The sequence below is a fragment of the Doryrhamphus excisus genome, chromosome 3, assembly GCF_030265055.1.
Source record: "Doryrhamphus excisus isolate RoL2022-K1 chromosome 3, RoL_Dexc_1.0, whole genome shotgun sequence".
Taxonomy (NCBI): Eukaryota; Metazoa; Chordata; class Actinopteri; order Syngnathiformes; family Syngnathidae; genus Doryrhamphus; species Doryrhamphus excisus.
In genome coordinates, this window is record NC_080468.1 from 25,438,296 (window position 1) to 25,462,710 (window position 24,415).

General features: G+C 40.3%; 1 protein-coding gene across 1 annotated transcript in view; it reads left to right on the forward strand.

Moving 5' to 3' along the window:
• Positions 1-3,328: 3,328 nt before the first annotated feature.
• adamtsl3 (ADAMTS-like 3) overlaps positions 3,329-24,415 on the forward strand; it is a 57,448-nt gene continuing 36,361 nt past the window's right edge. Inside the window, exon 1 of the mRNA XM_058067028.1 lies at positions 3,329-3,678. Within this exon, the coding sequence (XP_057923011.1) occupies positions 3,613-3,678 (66 nt within the window). The 5' untranslated portion in view covers positions 3,329-3,612. The remainder of the gene's footprint in view (positions 3,679-24,415) is intronic.

Below are 24,415 nucleotides of genomic sequence, written 5' to 3' on the forward strand. Positions count from 1 at the left end.
ATTATAATTATATATTATAATTACAACTATATTGTTATGATGAGTTTTAAAGGATTGGTCAGTTTTCACTGGGAACAAAACATTTTTTACCATTAAATGAACACAAAATGAGAGTTAAGAGGTGACGATACAACACACGGTTGCACATCCAACATGCCTGGTGGTGCAAAAAACAAACCAACCGGTGTCCCCTGAAGAGGCATGTAGTTCTTTGAACACTCGCGACAAGCAGCACTTTGACTACGACTGATGAGCCAGCTCTGTTTGGTGTCAACCTACGTAAGGCAAGACAAGGGGGTTACTCATATAGGGTCGGGGGACGGGCGATGAACTGTGTGGAGAATGTTTAGCTAGCATGGCCTGTACATAGTGCAGTCCGTGTAAAGTTGCGTGAAAATAAACGTCAGGATACGGTTGCATTCATTGCATACACAAACAGCTATTAAACATCTCAAGTGGCTAAAAATAAACCTAGGAAAGTTCATTTTGAGCCACCCGTGATCCCACTTTGTAACATGAGGAGGGAGCCAAGCACTCACTTTCACTGTAAACTATTCACAATATTAGCCAGTCAAAGGTCAACAAGGCTTTTTTTTTTTTATATAACTTTTGATTTTTTCTCTCTCTCTTTTCTCGCATGGAATAAACATTTGCATTCTTGCCCCTGGCGTGTCGATGGACATTAATCCAAATTGGAGCCTGCGTGTCAGGTGGCAATTCAGGTTGTTCATACCACACATACCTGCGCTGTACCCGAGCCTCTACTTGTACACTGATATTTTATACTACATGTATTATGTCATTGTACCTCACAATTACGTCTGACCAGGAGGATTTTATCTGTTAAGCTACCGTAATTTCTGGTGAATAAATTACTACTCTTTTCTTAAGCTTTGATCCCTGGCTAATTTACGGTCTTGTGACATTTCCTTTACTTCAGAAAGACTACTAATTGTTGAAATACTGTGCCGTTTGTGAATCAGTAAAGAAAAGGTAGCTCTTTCTTTGGCTCTAACTGAGGAATGATAAATATACAAACATGTACCAATACGAGTTGAAAACAACTCTTTAACCATGCATCTGAGCAATACATTTATTGGGACCCTGCAATGACATCAGCCTCCCTGTGGGCTCTAGGCTTCGGTATTTCTTCATCGTACTTTCTGTGTTACTAAATTAATAAAGGTTATGTTGTTTCGCACCTACCATGTTTATTTTGCTATTTTCCTTGAGGTAGAAAAAGTTGCAAATGAAATCTGTTACCTGTACGGATCCCCATTAGGTGTGTTCTAAAAAAACATTTAACAACAATCAACAATCAGATTTGACACTCAAAGGACACGCCACATCATAATATCGACTTTTTGCACCACCCTTAGTTGTATTGCAACAGTATTGATGTTTAATGCCACAGTATGCATACTTTATGTAGATGTATGCATACTGTATCCCACAAGGTGATGACATTGAACATCGATATTTTGTGCCACAAATTTGTTCTACGGCTGCAGTGTTTGTTGTTGATGCAGACAAAATAGGACACTATATTTTAGTATAGATTTAGTTCCTTTTGTTGTAAAAGTGACAATACACATATGATGGCAATGTATTGATCCTGTATAGCACGAGATGACAATGCAATATACTGCAATAGCAATATTTTTTTATACTCCTAGTTGTGACTGCACTCACTTTCCATGTAAACTGTATTAGCTGGTCAAAGGTCAACTTGGCTTTTTTTCCCCACAACTTCAGGTTTTATTTTTTTCCCCTCCCATTTCTCTTCTGGAATAAACACAAGCATTCCTGCGTCCGGCGTGTTAATGGAGATTAACCCGAATTGGAGACTGCATGTCAGGCAGCAATTCAGGTAGCTCATACCACACATACCTGCGCTATTGTGAGCCTCCTTGAGCTGAAGATGAGGACATGACTTTGTGCTTTTCAAGTAACTTTGTCATTATGGTGGCACTGGACTGCTTCAAAGAACGTCCTTCGGTTTAATCAAAGGGTGAGGAGTCTAGTTTATAATGCAAAAGTACAAGTGCATCATTAGAAATTGGTCTTATCTCATTCTTAGAATTTATTAAAGCAGGTCAAGTTGACATTTGACCTCGCCTACATGTTTGTGGGAGAGCATCCTTGTCCAAAGACATCATCCAGACCCTCAGTATAACTGTACATGGAAGAAGACCACAATAATGAATTTTTATTGGAAAGGAGATAAATCAAACACAGGTTTATTATAAATCCTTTCTTGTAGTTTTATTGTATTTTATTAGTAACTTTTTTTTGGAGAAAATGTTCTGCCAAGCTGTAGACCTGCCCTACCCCCGATCTGCCGCACTGTGAAGATTTCAGCATGTAAGCCCGTAGTATGACCAATCACAGTGGAGTGGGAATGGGAATGTCCGGAGTCAGGCCATGGGTGGAATAAATGAAAAAAGAAAAAAGACCATTTTGGAAATCCAAGGAAATACAGCTGGAATAGGTGTAGATTCTGCAAGATCTAGAAAGTCTTCTGTGCAGGTTATTGTTTGTAGGTACTCTATAGGAGTCCATAACTCAATACAAAGAACTGAAAATGACAATAATAGGCAGCCTTTAACTGAGACAAGTGAGACCTGCAGTTCTTAGGATGTTGTTGTGGGGTCTTTTGTGACCTCTTGGATGGGTCGTCGCTGCTCTCTTAGGGTAATTTTTGTTGTCCGGCCACTCATGGCAAGATTCATTGTTGTTCCATGTTTTCTCCATTTGTGGATAATGGTTTGCTGGAATCCCAAATCCCAAATTGCTTTATAACCGTTTCTAGCGTGATAGCTTTCAGTTACTTTCTTTCTGGGGAGCGTGCAATGACTTTTTCACACAGGTTTGGATTTTTTTTTCTTTTTTTCCCTCTCAATAATAAAACATTTAATTTAAAACTGAATTTTGTGTTCAGTGGTGTTGTCATTGACTCAAATTTAAATTTTAAACCTTTATTCAAGTGTGACAAACATGCAAAAAACACAAGAAATCAGAAAGGGGGTAAACACTTCTTCATTTACAGTATGTTGTATATGAACAAAACCATCGGTGGATGTATATATTGAAATGTTTGACCACATTTTCACCACCAAAATAAAACTAGAGAGATAAATTAGGCTTGAAATGCCTATGCTACCAAACTTTGATAGGTAGTTGACAAAAATGCTGAGGAATGGAAGTGGGCAGGAAATATAATACATGCAAGTGTCCTAAATGTGCTACCTGTCAGGGCGTAAGGAGCGTGTGTTTCTTTAAGAATGTCAGTTGGGTTGAGCCCCCTTCTTCTTTTTCTTTTTTTTCCTCTTTCCTGACGCACGCCTGGTATGCAAACATAAATTTAGCAGCAACGTGTTTGCACCGGGAACAACATATCTGTAAGCAGCCTGGGGGTTGGAAATGTCACATCTTGCTTGCCCCGCCACTTTTGAGCCTGAGGAGGGTCGTTTCATTGCCGGCCCAGTGGTGTCGGAGAGCGGCTTGGAGCTGAGCTGAGGGGGCTTTAACCACCCCATCACTCAACCACCAGCAGCACTCAGAGGGACAAGAGACACTGTCTTCATTCAGTCTGCAAACGGGGGGGAATTTATGGGAGAGATGACGGGGGGCAGCTGGGGAGCGACTGGACTGGTTCTGTTGGCGGTCTGGGCTAAGGTAGGAAAGTTCTGATTAACAGAGTTCTATGGGAAGATGGATGTTCATGACAATTTTGAGTCAATTGAAAACATGCTCAGTTTTTTGTACTACATCATAACAATATCATATGCAGTATAATATTTTTGGAATGAATCGATTACCTTGGAATATGTTTAGACACTAAGCAGCACTTGTCACTGGGTAGTTCCATTGAAGGGTAGCACTTTAGCACCCATGACACTTTGCTCTGTAGTACCTTGGTGTGCAATAATCTATCATAATATGGTATTCTGAAAAATAGGAATGGATTCCTCCTGTAACTTTATTCCTGCAAGGTTTTCAAATCAATGAATTCAAATTGACGGCCCAAACATTGAAAGCCTTGAATTAGGATGCAATGGTTGGGTAGTCCCATTGAATGCAACACTTTTGTACCCAACGTGGGTACACTTCTGTTCCTTTTTGTCCCTCCAACCAGTATAAACCGTTTCCTTGGAGTACTTACCTTAGAGTACTCGATGCCTTGGATGATTGTAACAAGACTGTAGCCTCCAGAGTACGATAGTTGGAGGTAGCACTTTTCTACCCAGTAATTAGTATTGCATTATATGGTACATTAAGGGACTGAAACATGTAAACCTCCAGGGTACAATGGTTTGTCACTGGGGTGTCAGTCACCGCACCCGGTCATTAGCATAATGCAAATGTGCAATATTTCCATCACTGCCTCTGTCACTACCTCAATCATATTTATTTATTTAACAACCCAATACAACACACTCATATGTGACTTTACTCATCTGTACACACCAGTCATTATTTGCACGATCACCCATTTATCACTGCACTAAAATTAATATATCTGCTCCTGCATATGCTCCTGTGCAATACTATGTGTATATTTTGGATATCTTGTATATATCTTGTATATATCTTGTTAAATTGTCTTTTTTACTCTACTTTTATATACTTTTTTCTTTTTAAACTTGACTACTGCACTGAAAGGAGAAGCTCTCCAATGTCATTGTACATCTTGTATAATGACAATAAAGGCCATTCCATTTCATTCCATTCTTTCCCAGATTCAGTCCTAGAAGTCTCATATTTAAGTAAATGGTACCGGACACATGACTGGAGCTTTAAAGCAAGGGTGTCCAGCATATTTTATAGGCTGAATGAATGATTGAATGACTTCATTATAAATTAGATATCTAACCAGATAATAAAATAAAAGTATTTGATTTGTCACCTGTAATCCAAGCACTCTTAACACTTATTGGAACATTATGGCCCAAGAACTGGTATAAACAGCCACATTTGTATCCAATAACCAGTCCACCATGATAGACTGTATCCAGAGTGATGGGGATGGACTTCTTCTATTTCTGACAACTGCAATGCAAGGTTTTTGCTGACAAGCATGTGTACAAGCGGAGCATGAGTCAGCATATTTGCTCAACCAGCATTGACCTGTGAGTCCTCACTTCAGAGACCAGGGATCAACAAGTGGTCCCAGGTCCTTTTTTCATGTTAGACGTGGGGGTCAATGTGAAGAAAAAATGGGTCCATAGTTGTGTATTTGGTCTTTGGAAGTCCTCCTCCTTGTGATTTGCGTGTGTGGGCCAAGTGGCCTGTGGCTCTGACCCTAAATGGAATAGACCTTCCTTTGTGGGTGACATAATAGCATACCTTGAGTGGTTCTTGGGAGGGCTCTCACGCCATCCCCTTGATTTGTGCAGCAGTGTGGAATCCTGCAAAAAAACAAAAAACACACCAACCTCTCCCCTAGTGTTCCTTTTAATTATTCTGTTGGAATTCTCACAAGGAAGTTGGTAGCAAAAAGAAACAAATTCTGTTGTTTATTCAAGGAAATGGTCCCCACTTAAAGCTTTAAGGGCGCCTCTCACGGACGGGACAGGATCCAGTGGAGTTGAATCGTTTAAATGGTCCCGACAACATCGTAAAGATGTTTAGCTTTCATGGAGGGCCTAAAGATTATTTGGCAACCAATAATTGCTAGGAAAAAAGGACTAAAGCAAGAATTGTTTACAATAAAAATGTAAAACTCATCCTTTGTACGGATGCTGGAAAATGAAAGGAGTGAGGTTCCTGATTCTGACGAAGCTAACATCTGTACTCAGAGGGTAGTTACAGTTACTTAAGATATTGACATACTATTGATTTTTGTCATAATAAATCGATTCACAATGATCCAAGAAAATTTGCTCACAGCTCTTTCGCTCATTAGATGTTGTAGTAATTCTACATTTAACCAAATTTGTCAAATCGAACACAATCGCTGTATACGATTTCTATCTAAGATAAGATAAGATAAGATAAGATATGCCTTTATTCGTCCCTCAGTGGGGAAATTTGAATTGCACAGCAGCAAGAGTACAGAATCAGTTAAGCAGTACAAAATACACAATGTAGTATTAACAAAATCAACAGTTTTCCCCAGAGTTATATACAATAAAGTATGTAGATAATATGAAACGAGATGAGATATATGACCAGTCTATACACTGAGATCTTGTTAGTGAGTTAATATGAGGCATTATGGAAATACTTCACATAGAACTTAGTATATTGCATAGTATTACTAAGCATATGAAAGTAGAGTTTTTTTGTTGAATTTTTGTTTGTTTTTTTCCTTTTTGTTGGCTGGACTGGACTTACATGGTCAAAGCTCTGCGGTCGATAGCAAAATTTTAAACTATTTTGTTAGTTCCTGACTACATTCACAAACACAAGATGTTTTTTTTTCACAAACACGAGTTCCAAGTGCTGCCAGCAAGCCAAGCTAAGTGGCTAACTGCTAAAGTGCAAAGCTGTTGCCGAGCAACAATGCCAAACACAAAGTGAAACCATACTGACCCTGGAAATCCGCATTCAAAATCAGGAACAAGGTCATTCTAGCTGTGAGGAGAATGAGGAAGATGATGTTACATGAGCAAACTTCAGCACAATTAAAGGCAGAATTGTAGGTGTCAGCTATCACATATTGAATATATCCAATCCAGGTATTATTAGATGATAATAATATTGTTTACATAATAATTTGGGGGACAATAAACATTTCTGCATTGTTTTGCTCATTAATTCATTCCATAAATCTAGCAATAATTGAATAGAATGAAGTTCCTACGGCTAAGGAAGCTAACATTTTTACCAATGAAGTGGATGCTGTCTCTTACTGGATAGAATGTGTCTGCATAACATTCTGACACATTGTTTATCTCAACTTAAGTTAGTATACCAAGATCCAAAGGAGATTAGCTCGGAGCTTCAGGTTCTGCTGGGGTATATTTTTCACCAGGCACTTAATTCTTCATTCTAGTATTATCTAGTACTTCTCACTTCTGAATATTTGTGCGGTGCGCCATGTTTTTCATGAGCGCCTTTGTTGTGGCACGGAATGGGAAGTAAATTAATTTCCAGAAGGAGCGGCCCCAATCGAGGAGTTAAAGGAGAAAAGCCCTGAGAAACATCTGGCCCATGATGGATAGATGTAGCAAGTTTTTGGAAGCTGCTAACAAGAAGGACTGTTTTCAGTTACACAACAAAAGCCTTCATTCTCATCTCATTGTTGCCATCTGGTCTTAATCTTCCGAGCGATGAGCTGCTGAGTGTGGCAACGCTTAGAAAACATGTGAGTTCGCAAAAAGTCTTCAATTTGATCAAGTAGGCTATTTAAAAATTGAATTCCCGTTTCCTCTGTGGTAGCTTTTCTTCCATGAGCGACTCGTTTGTAGGTGTGCTGGTGGGAAGCTACTGTTCCAAATTTTGGCGAGCAGGCATTTATTCCGCCAGAGCTTGGCTGAAAATGGTGTAACTTCATCCTGCTTATGGTAACATGGTGAATAAAAGGTACGGAGTACTTTTTAAGAGAATTTGGGAGTGATATTATACCATGTAATGCCTATGGGGTGTCAGTAGACGGCAACCTTTCAGCAGAAAGCTGTGTAGTCCAGCGGTAATGTGATTTTTGCAGGTGGCTGCCCTCCATCCCCTCTCCACTTCCTCTCCAGAACCCCTCGCGACTTCATTTGCTCCCTCATTGGGACGCTTTGTTTCCCACTGCCGAGCCCTCTGGCATCCTGTCCCGATGAAACACTCCTTGGAATCTCTCTCCTTCCATGAAAACGTAACGGAGCATTATTGATTTATCCCCATGTTGTTTTGTCCCAAATGCTGCATCATCTGGCCGCCATATTTTCTCACACAGTTCACGAGCTGGAAACAAGACTAAGCTGAGTTGAGCTTCTGCGCCGGCCCAGTTTTGACCTCAGAGCCTCTTCCCAGGGCAGCACCATACAGGAGCGGTGCTAACAAGAGGGGAAGATCACAACTAAGTGCCCCAATCCCTCCTCCCACCTTCCCCCCTTGTCTAATTAGAGGGGTGGGAGGTTTGTGTTAAGTGTTGAAAATGGTACTTGACAGAGTTTTAAAGCTCAAGGGCCCGATTTGATGCTTCAGAGCAAAGAAGGGATGAAAAGGTCAATAAGGATGTTTAAACATGGTGAAGGGGGTGCGTTTTTTTTTTCTTGAACTTACAGTAAGTAGTAAAATCGGGAAATTGGCGGAGAGAGCAGGATATTAATGGAGTGTGAGGGGAAGAGTCCCATGAAGGATATCCTTGGAGCAAAAAGGCCAAGTGGAGAAAACATGAAAATCTCTTGCAATAAGTAGATTCTGGGATGAGGGAAGTGGTAAGAACTGATTCCATGATGGGTTGAAAAAGACGAAAAGGCTGTCTAACCAGTTGGGTGGCTAACAATAGGGCGAATGCAGAACTTATTAAAATTATTAGATTAGAATGAAGTGTTTATTTTGTAGCGTGTGGCCCTAAACATGTACAATCGTACAATATTTAGCTGGTGCAAATCTATTGGTAGTTTTAATAACTGGGCTGATATTGCAGCTTTTTTTACATGTTCCAACATGAATCAATAAACAAAAGAGTGGAAACCCATTGCGTGTTAAGTTGATGTGTGATGGTTGAGTAATGTTGCCAAGTGCCAACTGCAACTGAAGTGACCCAAGACTGATAAAATATACTTATGTCTTCCATTTATTACCACTTACAGGCTACTATTGCTTTGGCTTGTGCTTCCGGTGGTGTTTGTTGACATGTTTAGACATTTAGACGTGTCTCGGGCCTGGCATGATAGTAAATTAATTAATTCATCACACAACAAATGACTTATTTTCCTTGCTAGACACATGCAATCCAGAAAATGATATGTAAATGTTTCACTTGGGCGGAAAAAGTGGGCTAATAAATTGACAATAAAAGCACAAATACTGCTGATTTCAGAAAACAACAGATGGAATGATACAGCACTCTACAAGAAGCAATGAAGTCTGTAAAATTAAATAATTTAAGAAAAAAATCAAAAAATTGTTACAGCTATAATGATGAAATATTATTCAATATTATTATAATATAATACAATAATATAATATAATAGTAATGATTATTATAATGATGGTAATAATGATAAAGATTATAACAATAATGATAATGATAATAACAATATTAATATTACAATGATAATAATAACAGGGGAAAACAAGACTGTGGCATGAACATGATTATATCTTGCAAAAAGGGGTAGGCATTTATAAGCTTTTGCTTCTGCCTACTCCTTTTGGGCTTGTGATCAGATAGCTGAATACAAATGTAAATAATGGAAAGTTATATTTTGATTGATGTAAGAAATGCACTGTGATGTTTCATATATTTGCCCAAATTAAAAAACAAAAACACCCCCCCAAAAAAACAACAGCATAAACCCTTGATTGATACCTTTTGTAATATTATGATACAGTTGTTATTGTCACAATAGCGCTGAAAGTATCGTATCACAATAAAGTTCTTAGTATCATGATACAGTTGATACTATCACAGGAGTTAATAGTATGGCAATACAGTTGCAAGTATCAGTATATTTCCTTTTGACTCCCTAAAACTGTAATAAAATATTGATATTTGATTTGAATACATACAGTTGACACTGCATTTCAAGGTGATATCAATATAATAAAAAGCCATATCAAATTTTGTACCACACTATTTTACAAACAAAACACTCAAGTCCTCTGCCCTTTTGACACCCACTGGCTTCCTGCAGATCATGTAATGATTTGCCCTTAACAATTAGGCTGATACAGCTTACATACTTTGTAAGACGCTGCATTCCAGTTGCGTCCTCCCACTAATCAGCAACGGCAAACGCTTCACACAAGACGACACATGCATTCTCGAGGGTACATTTTTGGAAACATTCCTTCTTTGTCAATCAGAATTAAATGAAAATTGAAGCACGCACAGCCATGAGAGATGTTTTTGTGTGATGTCATTGCATAGCCATGGTATGCCGTGCCGAAATTCCACAGTGGCACTTCAAATTTAACGCCGTGCTGCCAAGACAAAAGGCGGTCAAATGATGTTGATGGCTTGAAACAACAACAGTAGTCCCCTCTGGGTGCTCTGTTTCTTTTATTTGTCATCACACACGTCAAACATTCATCACTGCTCAGCATAAAACAACATCCTTCCTACATGGAAAAAAAATCACATTTTATAAAGGTCATGTTAAGTTTATAGTTCACCCTTAAGTATTAATCAAGGAGCTGGCCTCTTTTCTGCACTTTGAAATGCACTTTGAATGAATGTGAGCAAGACGAGATGAGATTTAGTCAGCCAGGATGGGCTCCAGCATAGCCCTGCAACCTTAATGAGAATAAGTGGCATAGAAAATGGATGGATGGACAAAACATTCATTCATTTATTTTCTACACCGCTTGTCCTCACAAGGGTCGTCCAGTGTTTACCTCGTCTCTTGCCCATCATGATGGAATACATCATGGGTTACATCTTCTTTCACTCTGTAATGTTTGGAATTGCCATTTGGAATGGCAATTTGTGCTAACATTTGCAACATTTTTCTTTTCAATGAGCGGCATTTATTTTGTAATAACTTTTCTTGAACGCGCACAATTTTGCACTTTTTTACTTTGCCAAACAAATTTCAACAAATGAAATCAAACTTAATGAAATTTAATTTCTACTATTACACTGTTCCTCACTCTGTGTGTACGCTAGCGTCCCCGCCTCCAGTCCCTGAGACAAAGAGACTGTATTACAACAGAATTATTTGCAATGAGTTGTCATGTAGGCTGTACGGTGAACGGGTGTTTAGCGTGCAGGCCACACAACTAGGAGACCTTGGGTTCAAGTCCCTGCTCGGGCATCTCTGTGTGGAGTTTGCATGTTCTCCCTGTGCATGTGTGGGTTTATTCCGGGTACTCCGGTTTCCTCCCACATTCCAAAAACATGCTAGGTTAATTGGTGACTCCAAATTGTCCATAGGTATGAATGTGAGTGTGAATGGTTGTTTGTCTATATGTGCCCTGTGATTGGCTGGCAACCAGTCCAGGGTGTACCCTGCCTCTCGCCCAAAGACAGCTGGGATAGGCTCCAGCACCCCCGTGACCCTTGTGAGGATAAGCAGTACAGAAAATGGATGGTTGTAATTGTAATGTATAAACTACATCACAATACTATCGACTGTATGTTGACAAAGTCATTTATTGTGAGACGGATACTATCAACTGCATCATAATACTATCAACTATTCTGAGACTAGCAACTACATTGTGGTAGTATCAGCTGTATTATGATACCATCAGATGTATAAAGATTTATCGCGCTAGTAATAGTATCAAGATAGTTGATCAGTACTCAGTATACTGGTAACTGTATTACAATGTAATTACAATGTAACTCTATCTGTAATTACAGTGTATTACTGTAACTGTACTTTATTTTTTAATTTTGATTTTCATCCTGTTAACCTATTTTTTTCAAACAGAGGTGTCATTTATGGACTTGGCACACGAATACGCCTATAATGGGCTTTTCCTTTAACTAGCGGGGTGACATTAAACTTTTATAATGCACGCTGGTTAATATAATTGCAAGAAATCTGCAGAAGTGAGCACAAAACATGCTAATTAGCGGCAAAATCCTCCCAGCTGGTTACAGGACTTCTAAATAGAGTTGGCAACGGGTCTTTTTTATTGCATTTTTTTTTCCAAGGAGTGAACGCTCTTGCGGCTGTCGCTAATATTGCAACACGTGGTTGTAAACGCTTGTGGCTAATCCGTGGCGATATGTTCCTTTAAAAATCTGAGTCAGACTGCATGCGGCCAATTTATACAACAGATGTTGAATAGGGCATCATTTGACTCACCGAAGGACTGTTTTGTGAAGGAAGATTTGTGAGGGGGTTAATCTTCCTGGTTTGTATATATAAAACTTTAGACCCCTGAATTCATCTTTTTCAGATTTTAGGAATTTTTTTCTTATATTTGGAGCAAGAGGGTAATTGTCAAAAGTTTATTTGTTTGAAGGACGTTTTTCACGCCTATTTGACAGCAAGCAGATGTATTTACGTCATAGCGACTGCCTTCATTTCATCATGCAAACCTCTCCCTTTTCCTGGCTTCCTGCACTGGTAGGACTCTCCGGACGCATGACCAGTTCTTTTGCAGGCCCAGGAGACTTAATCCTCAGGTCACATCGGGATGTTTTTTTAGCCTCCGCAGTCCATGCCAGGTTGTTACAATTAGACTAGAGTGAAGGTTGTTGGCTGATGGGCCCTCTATAAAGTTTAAGGGCTCAGTTATCTGCATGACGCAAGACAATTTAGGGCAGATCCACCACTTGTTTCTCATCGGTTTCAGGCACACACACCCAGCTGTTGCCATATTTCTTCCATCTCCTCACAGTGTCCGTGTTGCTGGACAGGAACAGTGGGAAGTCTTTGCAGTTGCCAAATTAAAACCTGTGCTCTTTGGCACAGGAAAAGTACTGTGCACTAGGGACTTCGTGCCCTCTTAATTTGGGTCGTTTACCTTGTTTTGGTCCATGTGGTTTCAAAATGTTCCTAAATATCTAACCCTTCAAAGAGTCTATGTACGTAAGTCAGCTTGTTTGTGTCCACCTAACCCTTAGGGATTAACACCACAATGCTCACCACCTGTTTAAAGCATCACATTTAAAAGAGTAAATGGAAACTCAAGACCAAAGGACACTATTGAGGTCATCCCTTTAATATGTTAAAGGCCAGACCTGGTACTGGGGACTGGGTATGACTGACTTAATTCCAACCTCTTTGGCTGGGTCTTCTACCTCTTGTTAGTCCGTACCCTTGCTGGTCTGAAACATTTCCCAAGATAAGTCCTTGTCGCTTAGAGCTATTTAAAGTTGTCCTATAACCACCTGCTACTGCAGTATCTGTGGAAGTCAGCTTCTTCCTGCCCATCTAACACTTAAAACACCACACTGCTGACCACCTGCTGAAGGCATCACACTTACAAGAGTTGAGATTATCTCAAGGGTCCTGACAATTGTCGGAGAACCCTCAAGAGGCCCATCAGAGCCTATTCCTTAAATACTATTTGGACCATATTATATATACCTTATTAGGATGCAGAGGTTAGTAGAATGTTTTGTTTTCAGCTATACCCTCAGGTTGTTGATATGTGCCAAACCCACAGAATCCAATGGCCGATATGCTACACTGCAACTGTGGACCACATTTTTAGAGTTTTGAAGCAATGTGGGACCTATCAGATTAAAACCTGAGATGCCAGAGCAAGTCCGAGCTTGAATTTATTTCCATGCTGAAGATACTCTTTCAGTCATGTCCTTGACGCCGTGACTTTAAAATGTAGCTCTTTTTTTTCCTGTACTGCTTAAATTATTCTCATCCTGTGAGCCTTTTTGTCAGTTTTAACCTGCTTGTTTGTGTAAAGGCAAAGGCCAGGGGTTTTTAGGGATGGAAGCCAGGGATTCTTCAGCACGCTTGTTCTGTAGCTATGCCCGACGTTGCCAAACCCCGCTCCCCGCTGAGATGACCCTGGGCATACGCTGCAGCTGTACAAACACGTCCCGATTGCGGAACACACTCTTGCGTTTAAGCTGAGCCAAATCCAATTATTTAGCGAGCCTTGAGAATTTTTTTGCTTAATATTTCAGTAGCGCACATTCACATTCACGGCCAGGCTAAACAAGGCTGACAAATACGCACCGCGCCATCGGCTTTTGCTCTTTCGTGCGTGGTATGTGTCAAAGGAGAAACACCAAAGTCAACAGGGAGGGGATGCAAACATGAGCACGATACCTCATCGACTAAACAGCAGGCTGCTAAGAGTCCAACCCATATGAACACAAACTCCCAGGCAGGTTTGTTATCTTCAATAACCCTGTAGTCATTTATCACCAGTTGGAGAATCTTTCATCCAGGGGAGCATTCATAATTTTGTAAGGGAGGATCTGGCTTGACACCCAAAAGGTGTTTTATGGGGTTCAGGTCCCCCCCATGTTAAACCTTCCCAACTGGAGGCAAGCTTTGCAGGCTTCACTCCTCATCTTAAAATAATATTATTATATATTATATCATATTATACCGATACAATACCGGTACTTTGTGCAAATACACTAAATATGTCTGGCACATTTGAAAAAGTAATGTATTTCATATCAAAGCATCGCCAAGCTAATACAGTTCATACAACAAAAGAAAAACTTAACAAAATTTTATAAAAAATGTTAAAATGCGGGCTGGTTAGCGCACAGGCCACACAGCTAGGAGACCCAAGTTCAATTCCACCCTCGGGTCTTCTCCGGGTACTCCGGTTTCCTCCCACATTCCAAAAACAACTCCAAATTGTCCATAGGTATGAATGTGAGTGTGAATGGTTGTTTGTCTATATGTAAAATGAATAGATGAATGTGAAAATGCTTCCACACTTCCAAAAATGCTATTTTGGGACCTCTGAGACTTATAGTATTTAAAATATTCTGTAATATGGGAGTTTTAAAATTTGGGGTTGCTTTTGCAGGGATGTTTGAAAAGCTCGTGACAATTCATTCATTCATTCATTCATTCATTTTCTACCGCTTTTTCTCACGAGGGTCGCGGGGGGTGCTGGAGCCTATCCCAGCTGTCTTCGGGCGTAAGGCGGGGTACACCCTAGACTGGTCGCCAGCCAATCACAGGGCACATATAGACAAACAACCATTCACACTCACATTCATACCTATGGACAATTTGGAGTGGCCAATTAACCTAGCATGTTTTTGGAATGTGGGAGGAAACCGGAGTACCCGGAGAAAACCCACGCATGCACGGGGAGAACATGCAAACTCCACACAGAGATGCCCGAGGGTGGGATTGAACACTGGTCTCCTAGCTGCGCGCTAACCCCTAGACCACCGTGCCGCCCGCTCGTGACAATTGTTGCAGTAATTCTTCTCCTTTATCACTGTCAGCTATAACGAGGCAAGTTATCTCCTTCAAAGTAGGTCAAGGTTTCAGATGATGGTAATTTGTGGAAAACTGTTATTTTATTGCAGAATACTGTCAATTCTCCAATCGTGCCAAAATGTATGACTTTATTCATTGGTAGATAATTTCTTTTAAAACTAAAACACTGACAAAGAAAGGTGATATATTTCAAATGTTACGTACTGTACATGGAAAAATATACTGTAATATGCTATTGTGTAGGTTGGATCCAGTCTGCCTTAAGTGTAACGGTGTATTAAAACAATAATGTTGATTATTCATTATAGCCACCAGCAACATGGCTCCATGTTGGAGTCCTGCCAGTAGGATCTGAAATATCGCTACAAAAATCCATTATAGACACATGAGAAAAATAACTAATGGTGCTGCTTGTTTCTCAACTTGTCTCAAGAGTTTTGAAAGACCCCCACGCAACATATCAGTGCACATTTAATGGGTCTTGCATGGGAAAAGCAAAAAGGGGGCGGCCTTCTCAAAATACGAGGTGAGATCTTGACCGACAACATTGCACTGGAGCACGTCGTCCCTGCCACTGGTGTGTAAATATATTCCAAGATTTCCCATCTATGATTGGAGTTGAGGATGGACTTGAGTACATGACAGCTAATAACGAGATATTCCCTAAGAATATGGCTCAGTGGTGGTGTCAAATATACAGCCATTCTCAACGTAGCTATTACAAACTGATGAGGTCTACATAGTAGGGATGTTCTGATCTGGTTTGAGTGAGTGAAATCGGTGGATACCAATACCGTTTTTATTGAAAAATGAAAATGGCCCAGAGCTACTCCTTTTGGTAACATTTATTTTTATAGCTTATTTCAAGCCAAACAAAGCCAGTATGCTTGTTTTACCAAAATGCTGGTATCCACAACTCATGTTTAGTATTTCACAATACATTTATTTCTAGTCTTCTCACATTATTAACTGAAAACCTGATGAAAAGCAGGTTTATCCACCTCTGCTGGGTCCCTCCAGCTGCATCCGCTGCCTTCTGAAGCACAGATGCAGCTGACTCCCTCTTCTGTGCTCATAGAGGAGATCAAACATCAGTGTGATATCAGTGTGCACAATGCCCTTTTCAAGTGGGCATCACGCTCACTCGCCACACATCATCCGAGGTCCGACACAACAAGAGTTCCTCCTGCACTAAAAGTAGCATCTGCATGCTGCAGCAGATATGCTTGCTCTGGATGCTGCAGCGGGGGCGGGGCTAATCGGCGGATGGGCTCGGCGTTATGAAATAAGTATATGTTGATATCAATTCTGTGCTTTTTCACTGATATCGGACTATCCCAATCGGTGCACCCCTACAACATATTGTATCTATATTCCCCTTTAGCAAGGATTTACCACACTGATCCAAATGGAAGACGACCCCAAATTAAGCACAAACATCATTAACTACCTCATCATGCACATTTAAAATGTGGCTAGTGAGTTGTGAAACTTGAGCATGTTATTCTTTCCCAACTGTTTATAATGAAGTCAAGGATATCCCACACTTGCTCTACAGGGGAGAGGGCTGGGGACATGGCTGGCCACCATAAAGTTTGAATTTGGTTCTGCAGGAGATGGTCAACCCTGGCATTGTCATCCTGGAAGATGAAACCTTGGCCATAGTGAATGCAAGACGTGTGGCGTGATGATGTTGTCACGGTAATACACATCCATGACTGTCCTTTGGTAAATTTGGAGATCGGTCCTGCCTACTATTGTGATGCAACCCCACACCCCATAACAGACCCTTTGCCATAGCGAATGATGACGACACCAGACACTAAGTACCAGTTTGTTAGAAAGAATGGGATGTATGGTCCCCGTGCTGTAAGGCCTGCCACATAGAGATGAGTCTGACAGTGGAATGCCTGTGTAAGTCCTGCAGTTGTGTGGCCTTTTGTTGTCAATCACCAAGATTGCGGGTGAGGATACCCCTATCATCATGCTTGGTTGACCACCAAGCATGGTGGACCCGTCCAGTGGTATTGTAGCGGTTCCTGTGAGACACCAGTTGACTTGTGGTGTCGGCTTGTGTTCTGCCTGCCTGGAGCATCTCGGTCTGCCTCTGTTGTTCCTCCTCTCGCAATCTTCACATTGTGGAATGTGGTGAAATGATGAATTGCATCGGTGAACGCGTCGAGTCTTTTATATTCATTCCTGCTCACAAGGCACGTGCATTGTGTAAATGACTGTGTTGTGACGGGATATAATAGCTCATAGTCACCCCCTGTCACACTTATTCCGGATCCCAAGGCACCTGGATATGTATATATGCTCAGTGTCCGGTGACCCAGTGGCTACCTTCCAGAGACAATCCATCATCCTCTGCTCTGCTCTGCTTAAATTGTGCATGACAACAAACAATGGGATCATCCTTAAGTAAACAAGGCAGTGGTTTAGTGGTGAAGTGTGAAGTGTCAACCATTCTGAACTTGGATAGTTGGGACTGATGAGGTCTAGAAATATCCAGAAATTATTAGATGGTGCTACTTCCTCTTTGGGAAGGATATACTGTACCATATTGACCCGGATGTAACAAAACCCATAATAAAAGGCGAGCCCTCTTATTGTAGACAAAATTAAATACCAAATTTCCTTTTTTTAAATCATGTATTCAATATCAGTAAATTAACAACTGCCAGAATAAATAAATAAGGATATCATATTTCTCAGGCCCTTGACAGTTCTAGATGACCCTGCTTAATCCATCACCATTATCTTCAAATTAGCATCATAACTCCTCTGTTGTTTGATAACTTGCTAAAAACATTGTGTGTGCGTGTGTATGTGCGTGTGTGTGAGACTCACTTTGGGGGGGTGAAACGACTGTGGAAAAGATGACGCATCTAAAGATTTATACCTACAAACCAACAAGTGGCGCCAGAGGACCTCTCCCCAAATAAATCAGTGCTTTTCTTCCTGTCACTCACACACACACAGTCACTAGTGACCTGGGGAAACACACGGGAAAAAAAAGACAAAAGTGATTTTAAACATGATTTTAAACAATAAACAGATATTCATATTTGGTCATATGGCAATTTTATGGTGACAATATTTTACTTGCAACAGATCATGGTCATAGGTAGACACCCTGTAGCATTGTGCTCTATGTTAATAAGCCTGTTTTATATGAGCACTGACAGACAAGAGGTTAAGAAAACAACCACTCCTCTCCCATACATGTCTTTATGTCAGTGCGACAAAAGGCCAAGGGTGAAAGTAAAACAGACAACCAGGTCGATGATTCATTAACCTCTGAGGATGTTTGCGGAGGAAGTAACCTTGGGGTTAAGTTCAAAAAGAACTAATCAACAGCAATAACAGCAGCCTTGTGTTGTTAAAGTGAGTCGTCCTCCAGTGTTTGTCCTAAGAAAAAGCCCCAAAAGCTGGACTTGACTTACGCTGGTGTCTGCCTTTGATTAAGTTGACATCCAATGTTTAAACAAGGACAGGCTCCCCTTTTTTTTTTCCAAGACTGGCTCCTGTCTGAATGAAACCTAAGAGGAAGAGATATTTTTGCTAATCCGCCTTCAAGGGGATTTATGCGAGTATTCACTTAACACATTTTGGAAGAGGAAACATTGTGGCCTTCTTTTCCTCTCCCTCATCGCTCGTCTATTCATAGAAAATAAAATAAAAAGCAGCTTTTTTTCCTCTCTTTTCTCAGGACTGTTGCCGTACATATTAGGGGTACAGTCGTTCCAGACCGCAAACAATAAATGAATTTCCGCAATATAGGATGTTAATAAATGAAATATTTTCATACTTGCAGGATAGAAAAACTAATGGACTTTGTAAATGCAGTTTTTGACATTATTAGAGACCTGTACACATGAAATAACACCCACATAGTCACCTTCAGACTCTAATTATTCTTTTTTTACAACACATTGCTCATTTCTTATGCTGCTGGGTCTCCAAACAGATGCTATCTCGCAGCTACCAAGTTTGATATCTAGCAAGCTAAAAAGCTAGGGCTCTAGCAAGCTAACCAGTTAGCTTCAAGATAAGATATGCCTTTATTATTAGAGGACATTTAAAATGTATTTCTTTTAAAGTTAAGAAGCCAAAAACTTACCACTTCCACATGGAATGGGAGGACATCCCATGGCTGACTTCATACAGTGTTAAGTCAATGCTTTGTGCCATTACTGCCACCTAGTGACCAGCCTTGCTGGAAAAAAATAGCATACACCAGCATGGAAATTATGCTGGTTTGTTTATATGTGCCCTGTGATTGACTGGCGACCAGTACAGTTTGGACCCCACCTCTCGCCCGAAGTCAGCTGGGATAGACTCCAGCATACCAGCAAACCCTAATGACAATAAGCAGTATAGAAAATGGATGGATGGATGAAAATATTTCACTCTGTGTGTAGTGATGAGCAATTGGGGCCCTGCAGCCACACCATTTGAGAAACAACTGTTCTGAATAAATTTTGTTTGGGGATGAATAAAGTATCTATCTTCAATACAATTACCTTGATGAATGAGAATATTTACAGGCAAACCTTCTTGCAGTTAATATGTTCTAGTACCAAACAAAAGCGTGTGCCTACTCTGTAATTTACGGGATTGATAGGAGTAATGAAGTCCATGATGGAGTCTTTGTTGGCCGCACGAAGCAAGGACACTCCTGGTTACAGTGTTTGCTTTGCACACGGATCACTGCAACACCTTTGCTCCGAGAAAGCCACTTCTCTCATTCTTAAAGGGATAGTTTGTATCTTTTGACATGAAGTTGGATGACATCCCCATCAGCAGTGTTGTCCACCCACAGCAATTCACTCCCCACTTGGTGTCTAAAGTCCGGTTCTGGTGAGATTTTGGTGATGAAAAACATAGTTCCGATAGTTCCATTCAAAAGAGTAACACATTTGCATTACAAAAATGCCTACTAGAAAAAGTCAGACCTCAAAAATCCCTCAATATTTTGTCAATCTTTGACCCATGGTCCAAACTGGACAGCGAATGACATCACATCAAAACTTTTTTCTCATTTAGAGGATTCTTGACCAGTGCAGTACACTCAGTGCTTTAAAACAGCAGAGCGTTCCTGTTATATAGACGATCTTTGATTAACATAGGTAAGTGACACTTTTGAACCAGAAATAAGACTGTAAGCCAAACCACAACACAAATCCAAAAACCAGGCCCCCTCAGTGCTAATGGTCAAAGCAGTTGTAGCCACAAACATGCATGAAACCATATTAGCCATAGCGCTTTAGCTCAAACATGCTACAAGTGAACTAAATACCTTGCCATTCATCATTTATATATACGAATGTTGTCGGCAGCCCTTTTATTTTAACTATCTTTGGTCTTTAGAAAGCACACAATATCTGCCTGTAATGCAAACACAGAGTGACTACTGTAATGTTCATAGCGGCTGTGCCCTCGCAATAAATCATGGCTCATCACTGTGGAGCTGACAAAAAGCCAACACTTCAGCTAAGAATGTAACATAAGCGGTATTTCCTTGGAGCTTTAGCCCAACTGCTGACCATGTGTGTGGCCACCGTGATTCCACAAGTTGATCATGTGGTGGTACAATACAAACAAGATACTTGAGCACTGAGGCATTTAGACGACATTAGACAGCAAACATCACATGATAAAAATAGGATTTACCGCTTACATTAAACTGTGCATCAGACTTGGAGCTATTCTTCCACATGGGTAAATCACTTGTTATACTAAGGGAGAGTAAGGCCTAAGAAATTTTGCTTTTGTTTTTTTTTTGCATCATGTTTTGTATGGGGAAAAAAGTTGTGCCATCTGGTGGGCAAAGTCAAAAATGTAATTGAGATCTAGCAGTGGTTTGTTTTAACATAAAAGCTGGGTCAAAAATGTCATTTTCAGTGGTTTTCATGGAACATTTTTCATCACAAAAAACAAAAATGTTAATTTGTTTGAAGCTTTGCCATTTAAAAATAGAGTAGTCCCTTGTTTTTCATGGTTAATTGGTTCCAGACCCGAATGCAATAAGTGAATTTCTGCAAAGTATGATTAAATATTAATAAACAGAATATTTTTTTATAAAATTATAGTATTCGTTTTCACCGTTGAGACAGGAAAAGAACATTTTCAAAAATGTCTACACTGAGATTAGTTTTTAACTGCCTTAATGTGCCAAACCACGGTTAGTATGTAAACAAAAGGCTAAGACAACGCCTCTTCTGTTAACAACAGTGTAAACAACCTATCACTCAACAGTCTGTACATTTCAGGGAACAATGGGTCAGGGGGTCCACTGTACTATGCAACATGTGCTATCTGGTGAACACATCTAATAATTACATACTGAAGCCCGGTAGTCTTCTTAACATGAATGTGAGAATAAAAAATAAAAAAAAGAATATAATTCTTTGTGTAGTTTTACACAAGTTTTAGGCAAAATGTAGGGAACATTTAAAGATTTCTGGCAAATTCCACATATTTCACACAGTCAAAATCAGCCAGTCGATGTTATGCTCTAAAACAGGTGGCTAATCTAAACAAAATAACAAACAAGAAACAAGCCAACATGCTCAAGATGTTATTCTCTTGATTTGAACTTAAAATATTGGAGCTACCAAGACAGACAGGGAGGAAAACAAATGCAGTTGATTGCAATTGTTTTAATCTGCACTCTTTCATGTGTCGCTAAGGAAATTGACACCTTTGGCCCTTTTTGGTTCCGTCAAGTGCATATCAGCAGCAGGAAGTCCTGCGTTAGTTCTCACGGTGATGTCAGTGAAGTTTCTGTTTCTGCAGAGCTCTAACGTGAGAGCTCCTAATGTGGGGGGCGGGGGGTGGCTGCATGAATGTATTAAAGAGGTAAAATCCCAGATGTTGATGTCGAGGCTTGTGTTTCTTTGAAGTCATTTGCATTGCCGTGTTGATGTTCTTCCCTCGGCTATCAAAGAGCAGCAACTGGAAGGCTTCTGGCTTTGACATACACCCAATATGCATCCTCCATCACACCCACTTAAAGACCTGAAAAAAAGCCACAAATTTTCTTGACTACTGGCTCTTGCCCATGATTGATGGCCTTGGTGCTGTGTTTTCAGTCGATTGCAGCATGTAATACAGGCAAGGGGGAGATTATGTAAGAATGTGAAACTCAAGCAAAACAGCGTTTTGTCCCCCCCACCCCCATCTTTCGCTCTCTTCGAGTCCATCTTGGTCCTTGCAAATCCATCATTTAGATTCCTGCCAAGATGAGACTGAAAATGTTATTTATTATGAATGGGGGAGGCAAATATAAATAAGGTAAACCGGGAAGGATTTGACTCATAAAATTGTAATTAAATAAAGATCCGATGATGCAACGACTTGAAATTGCAGCTGTTATTGCTTCTTGAGCAATAAATGCCACTTGTCATTTCAATGAAAACACTGAGTTGCACATAAAAACTCATTTGTGTCTCCATGTGTCACTCAATGTTTTGTACTAGTTACCATGGAAGCAAGTGCCTGGTGTGACTGAATGTTGCATAGTCTTAAAGGTTAATGGATGGTAGCAACCAGCTGAGAGTGCAATTAGTTCAGTATGGTACTTAAACGATATGCTAACACTTCATATGATTATATGTGTAGTTACAGTTTGATTGGTTAGCGCTAAGATTGCGGCAGTTCCTGTACTCTTTATTCCTTTTTTTTTTAATATTTCTCATTATTATGTGTTAAATGATGGTGTACAGGCCATGTGTCCATCTGACAAGCATCCCTCCACCCAGCAGTCTCGGATGGCCTCGGATTTGGAGGTGCTGAGACTCTGAAGCTTCACATTCAGCTGCGAACCGCACCAATAAACGCTGTAGATCACAGCCCGATGAGGCCATCATGACCACATCATCTGCAAATAGCAGAGACGAGATCCTTAGGCCCCCAAACTGGACTCCCTCCACGCCTTGGCTGCGGCTAAAAATTCTGTCCATAAAAATAATGAATAGAATAAGTGATAAAGGGCAGCCTTGGCGGAGGTCAATGTTCACTCGAAACAGGCTCGACTTACTGCTGGGAATGCGAACGGTTCTTGGAAAGTTGGGAAAATTTGGGTGCCCTGAAACCTTCTTCACAACAATTGAACCTCTCTCCCTGAAGTTCTTAATGATCTGATGACTAGTTGGCTTAGTTGCAATCTTACTAGCAGCAATATCCTTACCCACGAAGCCCTTTTAGCAATAATGATTGCATGTGCTTCCTTGCCAACTATGGTTAACAGAACTTAAGCTTCCTGTCTGTTATTCTCACTCAGTCAGGATGACAGTTGTCACAGCCTTTGTGCCTGTCAACTGTCTCTTACCTACAGTATGTTAACTAGAAAATCACTAACGATGTCAGCTGGTCCTTTAGTGGCAGGGCTGAAATGCAGTGGAAATGTTTTTTTTTTTTCATGATAATTAATATTGATGCCATTCTCAAAACTCATTAGCCATGACTGTATATCATGGAATTTATCAAGGTATTAGAAAGTAAAGTAAATATGGTGAGGTACTCTGAGATTGCTAAGTTAGCACGTTGACACTATTGACACACTTTTGATGCCTTCTTTTAGATGCAAACATGCTAACTGTGTATAATATTTATTTTATTTTATTACAGTTTGCTTGGTTAACTCTGAGCCTCGGGTTTCTTGATGCCGCTCTCTTAATATGTGTAGTAAATGGTGGTATTCAGGGCAGTCCATCACATTAACACAACGCTGGAAGCACTTGAAGCATCAAACCACTGGAAACCTACCAAAACTCTGTGTTCCAGCTCTCCAAATTGACTCATTGCGGCTGCACTGAATCCCCATAATCACAGACTACAATCAATAACGAAGCAGGGTGCAGTTATGAGCCTGTGAACACAGAGGCCGCATGGCAGCGACAAAGATGGATGGTGTAGCGGTGCGCTTAAGAAAAGCCACAATTAAGCGGTGCAATCTAATTCTGAGTTTTATTCATAACCACATGCAAAGAGGCATGAAACATCTGTCCTCTTTCCTCATGGCGCCTCGTAGCAGGATTAAAATTGACAGCTGGTTTGGCACTGATTAGGACAATGACTTTAATGTTTGCAAAAGGTGATTGTCACAGGATGATTGATGATTGCCCTTGAAATGTGTCAGGTTGAGGCATGTTATAGTTTTAAACAGTGTATAAAAATCAGGTTTACCATCCAGTAATGAGTAGGAGTCTCTCCATGAGTTCATACTGACCTGACAGATAACAGAATAGATGTTCCCTTTAAAAAAAAAAGTTACCTTGAATAAGGCATTTCTGCAGTTTGGTTTTATCACTCCAAGCTTAACCGTGCAGTTGATATGCTCCACACTTCAATGTATTTAATGCTATCCATTTATGTTCCATCGCATTGCAAGTCTCTGTAGAATTACA